This window comes from Ochotona curzoniae, unplaced genomic scaffold (genome assembly GCF_017591425.1).
Source record: "Ochotona curzoniae isolate NIBS_2020 unplaced genomic scaffold, NIBS_Ocur_1.0 contig_50, whole genome shotgun sequence".
Taxonomy (NCBI): Eukaryota; Metazoa; Chordata; class Mammalia; order Lagomorpha; family Ochotonidae; genus Ochotona; species Ochotona curzoniae.
The window spans coordinates 5,795,669-5,815,741 of record NW_024466446.1 but is presented as its reverse complement, the minus strand read 5'-3'; the positions used below and the strand labels follow the sequence as shown (position 1 = coordinate 5,815,741).

The following is a 20,073-nucleotide window of genomic DNA, read 5'->3' as shown; positions in this document are numbered from 1 at the left end:
TGAGTTGCCATCCCCTACGATTCATATAGATCATTTCCATTGTTCTGGAAACCTCTCTGTGCCTTGTATTCGTTCCTCCGCAGCCCCACTGCTGTCTGCCTGGTTCCTGTCACTACAGCTTGGTTTTACCTCTACTGATCATGGACTGCCTGGCTGCTTTCAGTCACGCATGTTTGTGATTCTTTCATATCGTTACAAGTGTCAGTGGTTTAAAAATATATATATATATATGTACATATATATATACTTTGATGAGTAAAATTTTGTCTGGGTAGCCCAGCCCAATTTGTTGTTGGACATTTGTATTGTTTTGCCCGTTTTTGAAAAACAGAATGTGAACATTTGTGTGCAAATCACTTTGTGGACACAGGTGTTCAATTCTCATGGGCAAATACCCAAGAGTGGCATTGCTAGGTCGTGTGATAAGAGTGTAAGTTTCCAAGTATCTGCCAAACTGTTTCATATTCCTGCCAACAATGTATGAGAGTTCTAAATGTAACTGATCACTTGGTGTCGTCAGCCCTTTTAATTTTCACTCTCCAATTGAATGTGAAATAGGATCTTGTTGTAGTTTAATTCACAGTTGTTCTCTGATGACTAATGATACTAAACAGCATTTCATGAACTTATTGTATGTTCTTATTATTTTCTTTGAAAAATTATTTCTTCAAGTCATTTGCCATTTTTGAAGATGTTATTATTATTTTTTAAACACTTAGTGATTTATTTGAAAGAGTTACAGAGAAAGAGGGAGAGATAGAGGGATCTTCACCTGCTGGTTTACTCTCCGGATGGCTGTAATGGCCAGGACCGGGCCAGGCCAAGCCAGGAGCTGGGAGCTTCATTTGTGTCTAAAGCATCAGCGACCATTGGGCCATCTTTCACTGCTTTTCCTAGGTCATTAATAGGGAGGTGCTGGGACACGAACTGGTGACGCCTGTATGGGATGCTGGTGTCGTAAGTGACAGCTGTCACCTGCTACACCACAAGTCCAGCCCTGAAAATACTCGCTTTCTCTCCCTCTCTAATTTGTTTTCATATACCTGGAAGACAAAGGAACAGAGATCGAGCAAGAGAGATCTGTTTTCTGGCTCACTGATGGAATCTCACAACACCCTGGGGCCCAGAGGTCCATCCAGGTCTCTCACAGGGTTGCGGGGGTCCCAAACATGTGATCCATCTAGCACTGCCTCTCAGAATGTGTTAGCAGGAAGCTGGATTGCGAGGGAGTGGAAGAGCCAGGGCACAAATTGGTGTTCATGTGGGATGCCAGTGTTGCAGGCAGCGGCTGTTCCCACTATACTACAAGGCCAGTCCTGTAAACCCCACCCCTCCACCGTTTGTTTTTTTTTTTTTATTCTGCACTGAATCCTTGACTCAAGCCAGCCAGAAGCTTCCTCCTTATGTTCTTTTCTCATTGTCTCGGAATAATCACGGCAGTCCTGCATGCCATTGTGTACCATTATGCAGATTTAAACTGTGAAATAGTTTGACAGTGGTCAGTCCTATCAGGGTGCCACCAGGGGCCAGCTCATTGTAGCCCATTGTCCAAATGGAGCCCACTGTCTGTTCCTGTATATAGTGTCCTTGATTGTGGCCAGTCTCCGTGGCTGTTTTCATGCCATCTCAGCAGAATATTTCCAACAAATAGCCCACTAAAGATACTTGCTTCCTCAGCTTTTATGAAAAAAAAAAAAAAAACAACTTTCTAATCTGCATCATATTTGTTTGCCTATTGTTGTCTGTTTATTGAAGATATATAAAAAATTAAAACAAGAATTAAATTCAGAATTTTCGCAGAAGACATTCATAGTAGTAGGAATGTTATCTGGCCTTTAGCATTCCAACTGAGCGAGTGCTGAGCTAGACAAGGGGCAGCAACTCCAGGGCTTAGTCCCATGATGCCTCCTGCAGCCTACCGCAGGGCTTTGGCAGAGGAAGCTGGCCCTGAGGAAGCTTTTGGCCGGAAGCCGAAGGGCCCGTGAGGATGGGTTCATACTTACAAAGGCATCTGCCCTCCTTGGAGAGAACGGGCCTGTGAAGACAGGATGGTACCGTTTCCCTTCCTACTCCTGTTTTCTAGACTGGCAGATTGGTCTCCTAGGACCTCCACTCTCTGTTGTGCCCAGTGCCCTTTAGAATGACGAGCTGGCCTCAAAAACATGAGCCACAAAACCCAACCCAGCAAGTCACGGTTTCCATCACGGTGACACATCAGCCTGATGAGCTTCCTGAAAGAAGCAAAGCACCTGGGAACAGGTAACAGTGACCGAGATGACTGTAACCCTCCTGCAGGGGATGGGCCTCCAGGTCCTTGCCTCATGAGCAAATCCTCTGGGCTGTGTTTAGAAGCGGGGAGCTGCAGACTAGTGGTTTTGGTTGTAGGGTAACTGCCATTTTACTAGCTGAGTAGTAGTTACTCTTTTTTTCAAGAAAGCTAAGTCAAGGCCATAGCGTCAGATGAACTTGTTTGATTCATTTGTTGTTTTACTTGCTCCGCATAATGCCATTTTGGCAGACTGAAACATGATGCTGTGTGTTGTTGTTGGCCTTGTCATTACCTGCCTAAATGTGGCTAAGCCACATGTGCGCAGGATGGGCAGGATCGTACTGTATGTATGGGGTGTGTATGTGTACATGTAATGTTGATTTGTTGAATAGATGGGCCATTAACATTCTTATTTAAATTGTTATTATTAACCATGATGGGTTCCCCCTTACCCTCCACCCTCCTTCGCCGACCCAGCCACTCCTGCTATTATCCCCCAAGTGATAATCCCTTAATGACAGTTACAAGACTTTCTGGCATTTGAATGTGTCATGTAGTTACCTACATCTCTTTATTCTGTAGTATGCAGTTGGTCTTATATTACAGAGTACATATGATATTGGTCCCTTATACTTAGATAGAGGTTATGTGTTCATGGAACACACATTGAAAACCACTACTGGGCCTGGCGCGATAGCCAAGTATCTAAAGTCCTCACGTTACTTGTGCTGGGATCCCATATGGGTGCTGCTTTAAAAAAAGGAAAGAGAAGAAAACCACTACCGACAGTGACTAAGGGATTTGAGAGTCATTCCTTTTTATAACACCCCTAACTAGAGTTTGTCTTTTCTGAGCTTCAGTAAATTTTAAGACAAAATTGATTTTAGGACATTATTATTTAAAAAAATTTTTTACTTGCTTTTATTGTTTTGAAAGATTTATTTATTTTTATTAGAAAGTCAAATATACAGAGAGGAGAGACGAAGGGAGATCTTCTGTCCGTTGAGGTAGCCATCATGTCCCCGTGTGCATCTGGACATGATGTGAACTGCATCAACAGCTGAGAAGGCCCAGTTCTGATTCATGCGCTCCAAAGTCGGACCACGTATCCTGGGCTTTTCCCTGTGTCTGGGGGTCTTGAGTCCAGCAGTCTAGTCAGGAAGCCCTGCAAGAAACCTTATCAGGGGTGACCTCAGACTTGATTATTGTGGGTGTCAGCCGGTGCGGGGTCAGGTTTGATCTGTTGCTTGTACCAGCCAATGTACCCGCTGGTGGATGCAGCTGTCTGGTTAGTTCCATCCCAGACCCAGACTTCAGCGAATTGACAGGGTGTATTGGCCTAGCCCGGCCAGCCCACTCCAGACCCAGTCCTCATGCATTCCAGTGGATGGTGCAGCCTAGTTAGGGTGACCCTCAAAAATCTGCCACCAGGGCTGCCCCCTGCCCAGTTTTTGTGTGTACCAGCCTTTGCTGTGACCTAACCTGGCACAGCCCGCATCCCATCCAGCTTTCACGCACACCGATAAGTTCTGTGGCTTAGCTCTTCTCAACCCACCCCCAGACCCTGCCCTCACGCATGCTGACAGGTGCCACCAGCTTGTCCAGCCTGTCCTGTCCCCAGCCGTGGTTCTTGTGTTCATCAGCCCTAGGTACAACCTATCAGGGGCGTGTCCAAGGTTCTCATGCCAGACATGTTCCCAGGCCTGTGTCTTGCACCTGCCAGGAGTTACTGCAGTCAGGCCTTACGTGACTTGTATCCAGTCCTGGCATTTGCCAGCTAGTGCTACTTCCTAGCCTAGCCTGACCAACCCCTCTAGTCTCCACTGTCAGGCTCACTTGTGGAAGCAGTGGCCCAGTAGGCAAATCCTGGAGTTTCCTCTCCCAGTGCTGGGTCTTGGTCTGCCAGTGGGTACAGCAGGCTTGCCCAGCCATGCCCATTCCCAGCACTAGCCCTCATGTGAACTGGTGGGTGTTGTGGTCTAACTGGGCCCAGCCTATACCCTGTCCTGGCTCTTGATCATACTACTGTGTGCCATAGACTGGCACAGCCTGACCTGCTCCCAGACCTGGCCTGCATGTATATGGATGGGTGTTGCAACCCAACATGGTCTGGCCTGCCCCCAGCCCAGCTCTTGAACTTATCAGCAGGAACTGTGTTTAGCAGGGCAGTTACTCATGTTTCCCTAACAGGCTTGCTCCCTGTAATGGATCTCATGTGCCTCCACGCTCCTGTCATGGATCTCATGCTGCTGCCCTTGGGGACCAGTTCTGTAGTTTCTGGTGGTACTATGGTCTAGCCTGACTATCCTATACCAGTTCCGGCTCTACTGGTGGATGCTGCAGCTTTACCCAGCCTGGTCCACCCACAGTCCTGGCTTTCACACTCACCAGTGGGAGCTACATCCCAACAGGGGAATCCCCAATGTTTTCCTACCAGGTCCATTCTCAGCCCTGGATCTTGGACATGCCTGCAGGTGCTTCAGCTCAGCCTGGCCTAGTCTGCCTGCAGTCTGAGCTCTCAATGGTGATTTTTTTTTTTTGAAGATTTATTTTATTTTTATTGGAAAGGCGGATATACAGAGAGGAGAGACAGAGAGGAGGAAGATCTTCCGTCCGATGACTCACTCCCCAAGTGAGCGCAACGGCCGATGCTATGCTGATCCTAAGCCAGGAGCCTCTTCTGGGTCTTCCACGCAGGTGCAGGGTCCCAAAGCCTTGGGCCGTCCTCGACTGCTTTCCCGGGCCACAGGCAGGGAGCTGGAGGGGAAGCGGGGCCGCCAGGACTAGAACCGGCGCCCATATGGGATCCCAGGCGTGTAAGGTGAGGACCTTAACCACTGCGCCACTGCGCCAGGCCCTCACTGGTGATTGTTGCAGCCTAGCCCAGCCGGGTATGGCCCATACCCTGTCGTGGCTCTTGTGCATGCCAGCAGGTGCATCCCAGCCTGGCCTGGTCCCAGACTCAGCACACACAAATGCTGATGTGGTCTACAGCCCTGTTTGGCCTGGCCTGTCCCTAGCCCCAGCTTTGGGGTTCCCAGTGGGAGCTGTGGCTTAGTAGAGGAGTTCCCAAGTTCCCCTACCAGGCCTGCTCCCAGCCCCTGATCACACACATGCCATTAAGCGCAGTGGCCCTGCTAGGCATGATTTGCTCTCAGTCCTGGCCTTTGCATGTGTCCATGGGTGCTGAGCCTGACCCCATGCAGCGTCCTCTCAGCCTCAGTTGCTACAAGTGCAAGGTAGATTCCTCTCAGTTGAGTTCCGTGGTCCAGTCTGGCGCTGCTCATCACCATACTCAGCTCTCTGCACAAACCCGTGGCACTGAAGTCCCACTGAGGCAAACCCATGCATCTCCTACAGAATTTGGCCCCCAGATCCTGTTCTTTGCCTTCTGGTGGATGCTGCATCCTAGCCTCAAGTGATCCTTCTCCTGCCCTGATACTTGCGGTGGGTGCTGTAGCCTAGCCCAACCAGGCACCCACCGCAGCTCCAGCTTTTGCTTGTGCCAGCGGGCTGCCAGTAATGCTATTTAGCTCATCCCAGGTCTCGTACATGGGCAGGGGCCTTGGCCTGACCCAGACACACCCTCAGGTTTCACCCCACTAAACCATTCCGTCTCAGCTCCCTTGCCTGCCTGCCAGTGCAATGGCCTGAGGACATTATTGTTTTCCTTCATTAATTTTTTTGTTTAGTTTTTGCAGAGTCTAATGTAGTATATTCCTATTTCCTAGAAAAATAAAATACCCTGCTTCTATTTTTTATGGGAAGCCTCTGGTAAATGAATAAGACTGCTTAAAGCTCCTTCCAAATGAAGGCAAAAAAAAGCATACGAATGAGTAAAAGGTGTTAAAAACTACATGTGCCCATGCATAAGATCATAAGATCTGATTTCAATTTTCCCTGCAAAAGTAAAACTAGACATTACTTCATTCTGGGCAAAATGCAGCTCTGTGTCCTGCCCAGTAGAGCCACACTCTGACACTCTCTTTCTCCGTACTTTGTATGGGAAATTCCAGGAAAAAGCTAAGATTTCAGGGCCCAGACCCTCCTGTGTGCAATTGAAAGCCAACTTTTCCTCTCTCTTGATGGCTCAAAATGAGCAAAGCTGTTTAGACTGCTCCCACAGTATGCAACCAGGAATGACGTGAAAGGAAACAGTAAATTAGAAGCTATTTAGGAATGGTTATGATTAAGTGTTTTCCCCCCACAGAGCGAGAAGGCAAGGTAGAGAAAGCTCCCTGTTTCTAAAACTGGGGAAACTTTAGGATCGGTGCACTTAACATACATGTGTTTGCAAGGAGTTGGCGTACAGAGCAAAGGCATTCATCTTTTCACATCGGGAGGCCTCGGGTGAGCCCAGACCGTGCGTGTTCGTCGGTTAGATGGCTCAGGTGGTCTTCGGGAATGCTTGCACCAATTCTCCATCAGTTCATTTCTTTTGTTTTGTGCTGTCTTGTTCACTATCTCTTCCTTGCCTTCCCGGCCCCGCCTTTACCATACACAGCATATATGAAAGTCATTATGGTTCCCTTTGGTGTATATATTCTTGCTGCTAGGGAATGTTTGCATGGTAAGTAAAGTACTAAACGTTTGCCTGTGACTATCTGGAGCAGTAATACCTGTGTCCAATTCACTAATCCTTTTTTGTAGCCTTAGGTGAGCCAGATCATCTGCATGCTGGGTCAGAGCAGTCAGTGAGACTTGGCATCGGGAACCTGGTGTGGATATTGCTTCAGGTGTATCCTTGTGTCCCCCAGGGGCACCTCCAGACCTCCGAAGGCACTTGTGTTCTCAGTTCAGTAGGTGGCGCTCTTTTACCTAATTCACAGGACTGGTCCTGGAGGTCATCCCTTCCTGGTTCCTGTATGCCGGAGGCAGCACCATGTTACAGAGAAGGAACTCCCAAACCTTGCTGGATGGTGTGGATGCTTGCTTGCAAACGTGGTGGCCTAACCTCACCCGTAGCCCTGCTTGAGGTAGTGCCAGTGCCTTTGGCCCAAGAGTATCTTCCTGTCTGCTTTGTTCTGGTGCCGACTACAGCCCTTGAGCAACAGCAGAGCAGAACTAGGGAAAGACAGTCACACTGTGGATGCTAAAGAGTGGCTTTAGATGATTTCAGGAAGAATCAGGTTGCATGGGGCCAGCCGACACGATGGCTCAACAAGTTAATCATCTGCATTGCTAGTGTCAACATCCCATATGGGCACTGGTCCCTCTCCTGATTGCTCCACTTCCCATCCAGCTCCTCGTTTATGGCCTAGGAAAGGAGCAGAGGATGGTCCAAAGCCTTAAGACAGCCTGCACCCGTTTGGGAGACCTGAAGGCAGCTCCTGGCTCCTGCCTTCGGATCAGATCAGCTCCAGCCACTGTGGCCATTTGGAGAGTGAACGATTGGATGGAAGCGTGTGCTCTCTCCCTTTCTCTCTCTCTCTCCTCTCTGTAAGTCTGCCTTTCCAATAAAAATAAATGAATCTTCAAAAAAAATCGGACCACGTAAACTTGCCATTTACACAGTAGTGGCAAGAGAGACAGCTGGAGTTTGCTGAAACAACCAAGCACGGGAGAAGGGACGGCAGAGAGTGGCCCGAATGGGGAGTAGTCCTTTCTTTTTTTTGTCTGTATATAATATTTATTGTGCGTGTGTATGGTTCAAAACATACAGCATATACATTACATATGATAAGTCTGTGTACACGTGTTCCTCTGCATAGTGTCAGGCAAGCATCTTGAAGTTGGAATATGGAGTTTTTTCAGATAAATTCAACATAGGGGATAGTTTGTGTAGGAAGCTGAGAAACCAGAATTGAGGCTAGAGAAGGAAGCGATCGTGAGGTAGGGAAAGGCATGGACCGTGGAAGAGCTGAAGAAGGCAGTAGGCTATGTTAAATGATTGTGTGTCAATTCCAAGAGCTTTGTGCTATTTGTCTAACCTGGAGTGAAGAGTTTTATAATGTAAAAATGGGTGCTTGTGGCAGGAAGCAGTCAAGTGCCTGTCTTAATTTTCAGTGGAAACAATAATTTTTCAAGCACAAGAAGGTCTGTGAGATGCTTCACTGTGGAAGGAGAAGCCATGTGCCCGGCCTGTGCAGGAGCAGAGCAGGGTATGGCTTTGTGCCCTGTTGAGCAAGCTTACCCAGGGCTCTGATAAGATGGCCATGTCTACTCCGCATACATCTCGGGTTGAATTTACTGTCGGTAAGCATGGCTGATGTGTAAAAATGGCTTCTACAAACTTTCCTTTCTTCTAGTATTTTTTTTTTTGTCCTATGAAAATTGTTTGTTTTTTAAATAATGAGTACTGTTTTTCATAGGTGGCAGATAAAAAAAGTTCTCTGCTCTTCTCCATGAACTCAGTCCTGCTCCCTGATGTCCTTCCTTTTTCTTTCTTCAGTGCTAACTACTCTGTCTTCTTTAGGACGTGGAAACTTCAAAGCCACCCAAAGCACAGTTTTAGAGTAGTCAATGAGAAAGAAATGAAGGTAATTGTGTTGGTGTTCTAATAGTTAAGATAGCTTCCTTTTAAACCACTTACTTAGGCCCAGCACTGTGGCATAGTAGGTAAAGCTGCCGCCCGTGACACTGGCATCTCAGACGGGTTCTGGTTCACGTGTGTCCTAGCTGCGCCAGTGCTGATCTGGTTCTGTGCTAATGGCTTGGGCAGAGCAGCGGAGGTTGACCCAAAGACTTAGGCCTTTGACACCCATGAGAGAGACCCAGATGAATCTCCTAGCTCCTGGCTTCAACCTGGTCCAGCACTTGGCCTTTTTGGCGATCTGAGTAGTGACCCAGTAGGTGAAGATTGCTCTCTCTCTTTCTTCCTCTCTATCTCTATCCTTTACTCCTGGTAACTGATTTTCAACATAAATACATTTTTTTAAAAACACTACATTTTTAACTGATTCTTGATTTGAAAATGGACCAGTTTCCAATCTGTTTTTTTTTTCAAGATTTGTTTATTTTTATTGGAAAAGCAGATTTACAGAGAGGATGAGAGACAGAAAGAGAGCTTCCATCTGCTGATTTACTCCCCACCTGGCTGCAGTGGCCAGAGCTGAGCTGATCTGAAGCCAGGAGCCAGGAGCTTCTTCCAGGTCTCCCACGTGGGTGCAGGGTCCCAAGGCTTTGGGGTACCCTCTACTGTTTTCCCAGACCACAAGCAGGAAGCTGGATGGGAAGTGGAGTAGCTGGGACACGAACCAGCACCCACATGGGATCCCAGCACATGTAAGTCGAGGATTTAGCCACTGAGCCATCGTACTAGCCCCCCAGTCCTGTTCTAGGGAGATAAATTTGGACTTGTAGCGGCTGCTATGCTGGTTACAGGAACAGTATCTCATATGCTGCGTCTGCCATTGTAGAAAGACAAAGAATGAGAGCTTCTCTGCAGAAATGTGTTCTCTCTTGAGAAGCTGCTGTAGGAGCTCTGATCCCTGTCTAAACAGGAGGTGAGAAGTCTGTAGCTTTGCAGAATGTGTCCTGCAAGGTGGCTGTTCCCCTGCACATAGTTAGAGAGCATTGTTGTGTCCCGGCCCCTTCCTCCTGCCCCCTCTGTGGGCTAGCTCAGCTCGTGAGTCCTGGCCTGGCTGTGAAATCATCCCATGGTGTGAAGGGCAAAGCTCCGGGCTGGTTGGAGAGTACAGCGTGTTCTCTTTGTTTTGCAGCTGTGTGGTGAGGGAGTCTCGTGCCAGTGGATTGAATCAAAAAGCAAAATGAAAGCATCGAGGATGGCTCATTTCAAGTAAACACTGTTTCAATAGTCTCCAAATGGCCCGTCCTGTATGAAGTCATACAGGATGCCCCCTTTAGGCTGTCATTCTCCTTCAGTGGATCGCTTTGTGTGCACTGCATTTTAATGCCACTCAACCTAAACTCCCATATGTGGGCCTCATCAGGGCGTGGGTTTCGGCGCACATGTGGCAGCCATACCTCCAGCATGCCCGCCTTTGCCGCCAGAGCACCGGCCGGAGCAGTGAGGCAGGCGGCCGCAGAGAGGGGAGCTTGCAGACTACGCAGGCGATGACGACAGCGATCACAGTGACGACAGGGACAGCAGTTGGCGTTTCTTGAACACTTACTATGTGCCAGTGAGCAGCCCTAGTGTTCTCTGTGCATATGGTCTAACTTAACCTTCACCTGCTGTTATTCCCCTGTTACACGTGAAGAAAACGATGCCCAGAGAGCTTAAGCGATGTGTCCGGACTGGCACGAGGGAGCTGGGAATTGAGTGTCAGCTGTCAGATTCCAGATTCTATAGCAACGAGCTCTCACCAGTTCTCTTTACTTAGTTCAAATAATAGACAAAACAGCAGAGATTTCTCTCTGTCTTTGAGATGGCTGCGCTGCCATTTAGGAAAGTGTTTCTACCTTATTAATTTGAGGGCTTTTGTTGTTGGTTGGTTGGTTTAGATTTTAGGTGGATTTTTTCAAGACAAGGGTCAGGTTTCCCTATGGCAACGGGCGATCTTCATGTGAGATTAGACTCAGTGAAATAATCCACGAATGGACGGTTTTCTGCCTAACAAAGGTGCTAGAAACATCCCCAAGTGATGAGCCTTCTCTGTGCAGTGGGAACCATCAGTGATCTCAGCTCTGGCATTCATTCAGCATCTGAGAAGAAGCTTTTGGGCACACCAGAGTGTCCACCAGGGTCTTGCGAATTGACTTCCTAGCAGAGTCTTTTTTTTTTTTTTAAAAAAAAAAAGATTTATTTATTTATTATTGGAAAGTCAGATATACAGAGAGGAGGAGAGACAAAGGAAGATTTTCCGTCCACTGATTTACTACCCAAGTGGCCGCAACGGCCTGAACTGAGCTGATCCAAAGCTAGGAGCCAGGGGAACTTCTTCTGGGTCTCCCTCACGTGTGCAGGGTCCCAAGGCTTTGGGCCGTCCTCCACTGCTTTCTCAGGCCACAAGCAGGGAGCTGGATGGGAAGCGGGGATGTTGGAATTAGAACAGGTGCCCATAAGGGATGCCGGCATGTGCAAGGCAAGGACTTTAGCTGCTAAGCTACTGCACGCGGGGCCAACAGGGTCCTTTTTTGCTTAAGTTTGATCTACCCCTGTTTATCGTTTGGTAGCCAAGAACATTTTTAATTTTGTTTTAAAAGTTTGAAGTACAGGGACAGGTGTTTGGCCCCTGGTTAGGCTGCTCGTTCAGATGCTCTTGTCCTGTGTCATTGCACCTTGGTTCACGCCCTGGCTCTATTGTATGTGTTTGGGTGTTAATTTTCAATGTATTTTTTTCTAACAACAACAAAAATAACGAAACCCTTCATGCTTAAGTTCCTTATTGACCTTCAAAGAAGACTATGAGGGAACGATGAGAGTTTTCAGAAATGTTTGACATAAGCAACTCAGATTCTGCTGTCGCTTTTTGCTGTCTCGCTCCAAACTCCAGGTCATTGAAGGTTTCTGACTTGAAATTGCTGATCTCCTATCTGAAGCCCTGCCCCTCTTGTGCATCCCTGCCTGGCTTCTAATGGCCTCCTCCCATACCTGGTGATTCTGAAAAAGGTGCTGGCACACGATGTGACTGGCCTAGCGGATAACCTCTTATTCCATTAGCAGTGTTTTCTCTGGGAAGTCATTTCATTTCCTGCTATACCCACATGTCTCATCTTTGTACAGGTGCTAGGTGTGTACAATACAAGAACAGCAAATCCTCAGATCCAAAATCCAGTGCAGACACAGGGAAAAACCTCTTACACATAGATGCGTTTCACTCACCAGGGCCCTAAGTAGGGCCTGTCTACTCCTTATCTCCAAATTGGCCTTTTTCTTCCGAGTTACATTTTGTCATTGTTGATAGCATATCTTTCAGAATCAAAATGTTATTGCCAAATAGTAGAAGAATTAATTGCCTTTACATTAAGTGTTTTAAGTTAGAAATGCCATATTCAAGAGTTGGATAATTCTGTTGGTTTTATCATCCTGTCACTTTTTATGTCAGCCCCGTGTGTGTCCCCCCCCCCCCCCCAGGCATTTCTCCTGCTGTGGCGGGTGATTTGGTGTCCGCCTTCCATGTTGCTCAACAGAGTGCTTGGTTGTTCGAGGTTCATCCTTCGACTGTGCAGACAAGAATTTAGTACTCTGCCCCGCCCGCCACCGTGCATATCTCTTTCTGCAAACGCTAGCTTCTCACTGTAACTGATAGCACAATGACAGATTCACATTCTTTATGCAAGTGTGCAAGGGGGCTTCCAAGAGCGGTGTAAGAATGAGATTGAAATATGTTTATTTTGTTGCAAAAAAAATGCTTGGAAGCCGTACATGCATTTTTCATGCATATTTAAGACCCTCATGGGACCCATAACTCTCCTTTTTAAAGATTTCTTTATTTATTTGAAAGGCAAAGTTACAGGGAGAGAAAGAGGAGAAAGAGAGAGAGAGATCTTCCATCTGCTGGTTCACTCCCCAAGTGACCACAGCTGCCAAGATTAGACCAGACCTGTCAGGAGTCTGGAACTGCATCCAGCTCTCCCATATGTTGCTAGATGTGTACACGTCCATCCGTATGTGTACATATGGATGGGAAGAGCCCGGACTTAGGCTCTTAGCCTGCCCTAGGAACAGAAGCAAGGAGCTGGGTCAGAAATGGAGCGACCGGGACACAAGTGAATGCTCATGTCAGTTCTCTAGGCCCCCTACAATGCCGACCCCTAAACTCATCTTTTCATTTCGTAGTCTATCCACTTTTGGAAGAACCTTTGAATTATTTTACCTGTGTCTACTGTTTCTGTACATTATTTCTGTGCCACATGTTGGTTTTTGCTTGGAATTGACAATTGTCTTACTGTGTATTCTCCTCTCCCCCCCCCCCCATTTTCTTGGTTTTCTATAAATTTATCAACCTCAAACTCCTTCAGAATTGTTTGGACCTCCTTTTGAATTACTTGACCCTGGGCCTGGCGCAGTAGCCTAGTGGCTAGATCCTTGTCTTGCAACTGCTGGGATCCCATGTGGGTGCGGGTTTATGTCCTGGCTGCTCCAATTCTTGCTTGTAGCCTGGAAAGGCAGTAGAAGATGGCCCAAGGCCTTGGGACTCTGCACCTGTGTGGGAGACCCAGAAGGAGCTCCAGGCTCCTGGCTTCGGATCAGCTCAGCTCTGGTCATTATGGCCAATTGGGGAGTAAAACAGCAAATGGAAGATCTTTCTATTTTTTCCTTTTCTCTGTGGATCTGCATTTCCAATAAAAAATGAATTTAAAAAAGTTTAAATTATTCTGTCATGTCATCTTTTTGCTATTTCTTTTTTAAATACTTATTTATTTGAAAGGCAGTATCTTTGTGTCTGTCTCTCTCTTGCACACGTGTGCACACAAACACACACACACATATACACACACACAGAAATGGAGTGAGAGGTAGGGGGAGAGAGAACTGTTCAATCCACTGGCTCACTCCCCAAGTGTCTGCGACAGCTGGGGCTTGACCAGGCCAAAGACAGGAGCCAGCAACTCCAGCAGGTCACCCACACTGAATGGTGGTACTGTTGCTATAGCCTCCTGCCCTCCTGAACACGTTAGCAAGAAGCTGGATAGGGCGCGAGCTGGTGGGACTTGGGTTGGCACTCCCCCTCCCACAATGAATGCTAGTGTCGCAGGCAGTGACTTAACCCACACAGTGCCAGCCCCCCGGGAGGTGTTCTCCTAATTTCATCTTCCCAAAGCCACCTCTGTTGAGACTTTTTAACCTGCTTGGCTGAGCGCACCTTGCGCCGTCTGTGCAGGTGGCCCTGCTCACCCGTCCCCATCGCTCCACAGGTTCCCCGAGCTTCTCTCCTATATTGGCTCATTCTTCCCACTCTTTCTTGATTTCCTGCCTCTTTTGGAAGCGTATTTCAAATTCTCCAGTCACTTTAGAGAATATCATGTGCGGGTGGTGAACCTTTTTTAAGACTTCGTTGTGACTGAAGATTCTTTGCCTCTTGCCCTTCCAGGAGCTGGTAGGATCTTGTCTTCCCTCTTCAGCTTGTAAATGCGTATCCTAACGTGGGTAGATTTGTATCCATTCTGGGAGTCTTGTGGGGTGGGGGTTGGAAAGTCATGCTTTCTCCAACTGATGGCTTTATCGGTTGTCTCTTTTGAACTCATGAGGGAGCTTCAGAAAGTTGATGGAAGACACATATTGGAGAAGAAAACAAAAACAAACAAACAAACCTGTGCCTGGTTCCCAAAGGCTTTTGTGGCACCAAAGTCAATTTGACTTTTAATTTCATTTTCCCCTGACTTTTTTTCTTTTCTCTTTTATTTTTAATTTTATAGTACAATTCGATAGGCTCTGGGGTTTTCCCTACTCCCTCCCCATATTTCCTCCTCCCAACTGATTTCCCCCATATTATTACAGCTGCACAGTATGTCGTCAGCAGTCATACGTCCATCATTCTGTTATGTGTGTCCTGACATTGCTGGTACAGACAATGGCAGATAGTCCAGCATCCTGTTGTCAAGTTATATCCAACAGTTTCATTCGGGGTCCATCTTTGATTTGGAAGTAGGGATGCTCACTGCATTGTATCTTCGCAACTGGATATGATAGTCTCTGTTATGTAATTACTATGCATTCCTTTAAATGAGAAACCATGAAACAAAGCCAACAACAGGAGGAAAGCGCCCGTTTGTATTACAAGGATGTTGGACCTCCTGAACCCCACTTCTGTTTTCCCTGTTTGCTTACCTCTAAAAGAGATTTCCTCAGCTATGTAGTCTGTCCCTTCCTTTCTAGTAAGTTTTTGTTTTCTCCTAACATGTTTTAAATTCTCTTTATTTCTTAATGCTGCTTTTTAAAAAATAAAAATGCTAGGAGCTGGCACGATGGCATCACAGCCTAATTCCTCCACCTGTGATGCTGGCATCACATATAGGTACTGGTTCGTGTCCCAGCTGCTCCACTTCCAGTTCAGCTTCCTGTTTATGTCCTGGGAAAGTAGCAAAGGATGGCCCAAGTCCTTGGGACCCTGTACTCACATAGGAGACCTGGAAGAAGCTCCTGGGTTCCAGCTTCCAATCAGCTCTGCTCTGACTCTTGTGGTCATTTGGGTAGTCAGTCAGCAGATGAAAAACTTCTCTCATCGTTCTGTAAAATCTGTCTTTCCAATAAAAAAAAAATCTTTAAAAATATACTATACTGTGCTGTACTACTTAGGGCTGCAGTAAATTCTGTTAGTTCTCTGTACTTACATGATATTTCTTCCAGTTTTCTTCTGCGTAGTCACTGTTCTCCAAGCTCCTTTTTTCTGTTTGCTTTTGGCCCTCTCAGTCTTGCCGTAGAAGCTCTCTGAAGCTGCCCGGGATGTTTGGTTTGTCTGCATGTACTCAGGAGCAGAGGACCAAAACACTGATTGGAGGTTTGGAGCACACACGTAGCACTGAACCTGGAGCTTCTCTGCGGGCAATTCTTACGGAAGCCGCTGTATCCGTGTGCTTGGACACCTCCCCTTGGTGGTTAGCCTCCCCGAGTCTCCTGCCTGGAGATGAAAGTCTGACAGTGTCGTGGAAGCAAGTAAAGGGGATGTGGTTGACGGTCTGTATATCCCATCAGCATCTGTTTGTCCAGTGCCACCGATTTGCCTTTAGCTGTGCCATTCTTGCCCAACCCCTATCCGCTTTAGTACAAAGGCCTTCTCTTAGAGACCTTCCCAAATTGCACAGTTGTGAACTGGTGGTCCATGTGTGCAGGGGATGAGCTCTGGCCCAGGTAAGCAGGGATTGGCTGATGACCCAGATATGCAGAGTGTGGCCTGGTGGTCCAGGAATGCGGAATGGGGTGGTCAGTCCTGAATCTGACCACTTCTTCACCTAATGTTTAGCCAGGCCTGCTTAGTTTAGTACTTTCTCCATACCAGAGCCCTTTGTGAGATGCTTATAGCAGGTAGAATGAGATGGGTCTTATCTTCTCTCACTATTAATTTAGGATTCTGGTGTGCTATTTCGTTTGTTACTTTTCCATCTACAATCCAGCCTCCAGCATTTTAAAGGTTTTGTCTCCTGTTTTATGTCCCTAGTCTTAACAATATACACCTCAAAAATGCTTTTGTTGTCATATAATAAAGTCTAGGGGGATGAAGCAAGGTTGGACTCATGAATTCAAGGGTTTTTTGTTTTTTTTTTTGCCTGAATGTCTTACTACTGTGTATTTACATACTCACTAAATCCCAAAGGTATGATTTAAAAAAAAAAGAAAGAAAGAAAAATCCACTGATCCGTGGTTAAGACTCTAAAATGTAAATGTACTTTGGAGAAAGAATGATAGAGCACAACCTTTGATTAAGAAAATTCTGTCATCCAGGACTTTTTTGTGTTCAAGGCTCTCCAGAAGAGTTAGTTCCTTCCCCCAGCTCCTTTTTCTTTCTTCCAGCTCCATCTCCCCGAGTATTCCCACCTCTGCCCAGCTCTTATTGTGTTATCCAGTCCGAACTGAAGTTCTTTGTGCCTTCTTGAAACCATCAAAAGGGACTATCAAGTTACAGAGAATGAGGTGTGTGTGGGAAGGTAGAGGTATAGAGGAAGTGGACACAGTAGAGCCTGTCATGTCCGCTTCATGTCATGCTTGCCCCAAGGCTTCTGTGACTGTCCCAGCCCTCTGCATACTGACATGGTGTCAGAGTCCTTCAAGTCCCATAGGTGCCACACACGCCCCTGGGTTGGCTCCGACATCACTTGATTGTTACTGTCTTTCTGAAGAGAAGTATGCCTTCCGTGTCTTAGCCACAAGATGAGAGGGTCTTAGAAATGGACATTCTGATTCCAGAGGCAGGACAAAACTTTACAAACACATCTGAAAAAGGGGCTGCCTTTGTGCTGGGCTCACAGCAGTTCTGAGCAAGCCCTTCAGAATTCTTCCTTCAAGAATCACCTCTCACCGTTAGGGATTTCCAAACTTGAACGTCACTGGAAGTTGTGTTTGTTTTTCCCGTTATGCCTTTGTTTCAGATTTAAAATTGGATTGTACTTTACAGGAGCTCCGAAATGTATTTCTTTGCACCTAAATTGCTAGACTTTCAGAAAGGCCCTGTGAACCTTTATGAGATATCCAGAATCTTTTAGACAAAGCCAAGCATATGGAGATCAAATTTCTAACCTATATTGATTTTTACTGGAAAAGCACTTTGAAAAAAAAAAAAAAGGTCATGTTATACCTTCTAGCTGGTGTGGGCATGTTAATATTTTGACTTTGAATTTCACATCTTGGCCACTCATTGGACAACTCTGGGCCATTCTATGAGGGTTTAACCTTCTAAAATTTAAAGCAAGAAGGATAATAATATCCCGTGTAAAAGACTTTGTAAGACAGCTAGAAGAGTGGTGTCCCATGGGGAAATGGCTGCAATAATGTGTTCATAATGTGGGGTGGTGTCAGTTTCCCATCAGACACATAATCAGTTGTTAGCATGTGGTTAGGAGAAAAAAAACAAAACTAGGTTAAATCAGTTTGTGTGGTTCAATTTTAGATTTCAAAATTCTGTCCTAGAAGAGAGGGAAATATAAATGCTGTAAGTTACTAATCATACATTGCTTTGATAAAAGCTTTCTTTAAGCTTTGAAGTAAGGGGTGGTACAGCAGACTCAGTTGCAATCCCAGCCCTGTAGCTAGGGGTCCTTGACTGTACTGACCATGCCTTCTCCTGTTTTCCATATGTTCAAAGAGTAGGAGAGTAGAAACAAAATGGACAAAAATGGGTGTAAAGCCTGAACCCAGGGATTCATCATTTCTTTTATAGGTTAAGTATTCCTTATCTGAAGTGTCTGGGTCCCAGTTTGTTTCAGATTTTGAAGTTTTTTGAATTTGGGAGTACCAGCATTGATGTTACTGGTTGAGCATTCTTAAATTCAAAATTTTGAGATCTGCATTTATGTTAGGTTTTTTTTTTAATTGACTTTAAACAATAGTTATAACACGGAAGTGTGATTCTTTTTTATTATTATTATTTTAAAGGTTTGTTTCTATTTATTTGAAAGGCAGATTTACAGAAAGAAGGGGAGAGGGAGAGGGACGTCCCATACGCTGGTTCACTCCTAAATGGCCATGATGGCTCAGCCATCTGAATCTGGGAGCCAGGAGCTTCTTCCAGGTCTCTCACATTGCTGCAGGGACTCAAGGACTTGAGCCATCATCCACTGCTTTCCCAGACCATGTGCAGAATCAGCAGTGGGACAGCCAGAACGTGAAGCCCGCACTCATAAGGGATATCAGTGCTGCAGACAGAGGATTAGCTAGCTGCACCACTGTGCCAGCACCCAGGTGTGTGACTGTTTTGTGACTGAATTGCCACTGAATAAATTCTTGAATTAATATTCAGCAAGTATCAAACGCGTTGTTTCATACCAAAGGCAGTGCTAGGCCATCACGTGAATAAAGTCCACTCTTCTCTATTGGTTCTTACAGTGATGGCCTTCTGTGTTTGCAGCTCAGAGTGACCACCTCAGTCACTACCCCTGCTAACTTCACTGGCAGGCCTTCAGTCTAAGCACGAGGAAAGAGCCATATCCCCTCAGCAGGCTAGAAGCCATCTTCCCATCTGTGCTTTTCCTGAGCCCTGGAGTAATGCTTCTGCAGTGGGCGTGACCTGCCTCCATCATAGGAGCTCTTCAGGTGCCTTAACTGGAAGTTGAGAACCATACGCTCCCTCACCATGGTCTTGGTCTTTCTGTCTGTAGGGTGCTCAAGCTGGTATTACTACGTAACCATGCCGATGCCCGCTTCCACATTCACAATTGCAGTGGGATGCTGGACTGAAGTGTTGCCCGAGACACGCTCATTGGATGATCAGCCGTTGCAGAGCCCCTTCCTGTCTTCCAAGGCCGACTCCAGGTTTGTGTCTGGGAACTTGCAGAAAAACAAACACTTGATGGAGCAGTGTGATGCATTTCTTCCAGGCACTGGGAATATGAGTCATTCCTGCTGAGAAACTGAACCAAAAATAGGATTAATCAAAGCAGGAAAAGCCCTACTGGGAAGGAAAGAGAGTGAAGAGACAGAGATGTGGGCATATTGTTCCTGCAGGAAGAGAGAAGAAAACGTAAGGGTCTGTGCAGATCCTCTGTGGTGTCAGGAGAAATGCTTTCTTAGTGACTCTTCCTCCGTCTGTTAGCATGGGATTGTGCTGCTTACATGGTCAGATGCATCATGAAGAAGCTGTCGGTCTGATGGGTCACAACCATACTCGGCTGTCTTGGTTCCAGTGACTGCTGTGCCCATGCATTGTAGGGACAGCTGCCCTCGCTGGACTCGTTGGCCTCTAGGACCAGGGGACACATGGAAGCTGTCACCAGGTCATTATGATAAGACTGCTCCTCAGTCAGGGTTCACTAACTTCACTAATGATTTCTCCTTTTTTCCAGAAATGGTCAGAGAAAAATCAGTGTTAGATATTGGGTGGTTTTCATGACACATAGTTCACTGGCTGTCTACTCACAGCCTCCCCGATTTCCGATGCTGCTAGATCAGAGAGCCAAAAGGGGAGAGGACTGTATGCAGAAAGAGCAAGTGTGCATCATGCCTTATTCCTAGGACAAATCAAATCATTTTCCAAATTATTAAAAAAAAACATTAAATCAGTGGTTTTTTTAAATATACAGAATAATGGCACAGATAGTTAACTTATCCTTAAGAACCAACTAAGATACACTTGACTGCACAGATCCCTCTTGGGTTGGTTGTGTTGGGCTGGCCACAGTGACCGCAGTGGTTGGAGTCTCAGAGGTGAGGCAGTGTGCTCTGTCTTATGGCGGGCACACCTTACAGCCTGCGTTGAGTTTTTTTGGTTGTTGTTGGGAGGCAGTAGGGGAAGAAGGGAGGTGATGTC

General features: G+C 46.4%; 1 protein-coding gene across 1 annotated transcript in view; it reads left to right on the top strand.

Annotated features, from left to right (window-relative positions):
* Positions 1 to 20,073, top strand: part of LOC121162057 (aminopeptidase O (putative)) — a 261,196-nt gene that overhangs the window by 10,647 nt on the left and 230,476 nt on the right. Inside the window, exon 3 of the mRNA XM_040988871.1 lies at positions 18,926 to 19,079. Coding sequence (XP_040844805.1) covers positions 18,926 to 19,079 — 154 coding nt within the window. The remainder of the gene's footprint in view (positions 1 to 18,925; positions 19,080 to 20,073) is intronic.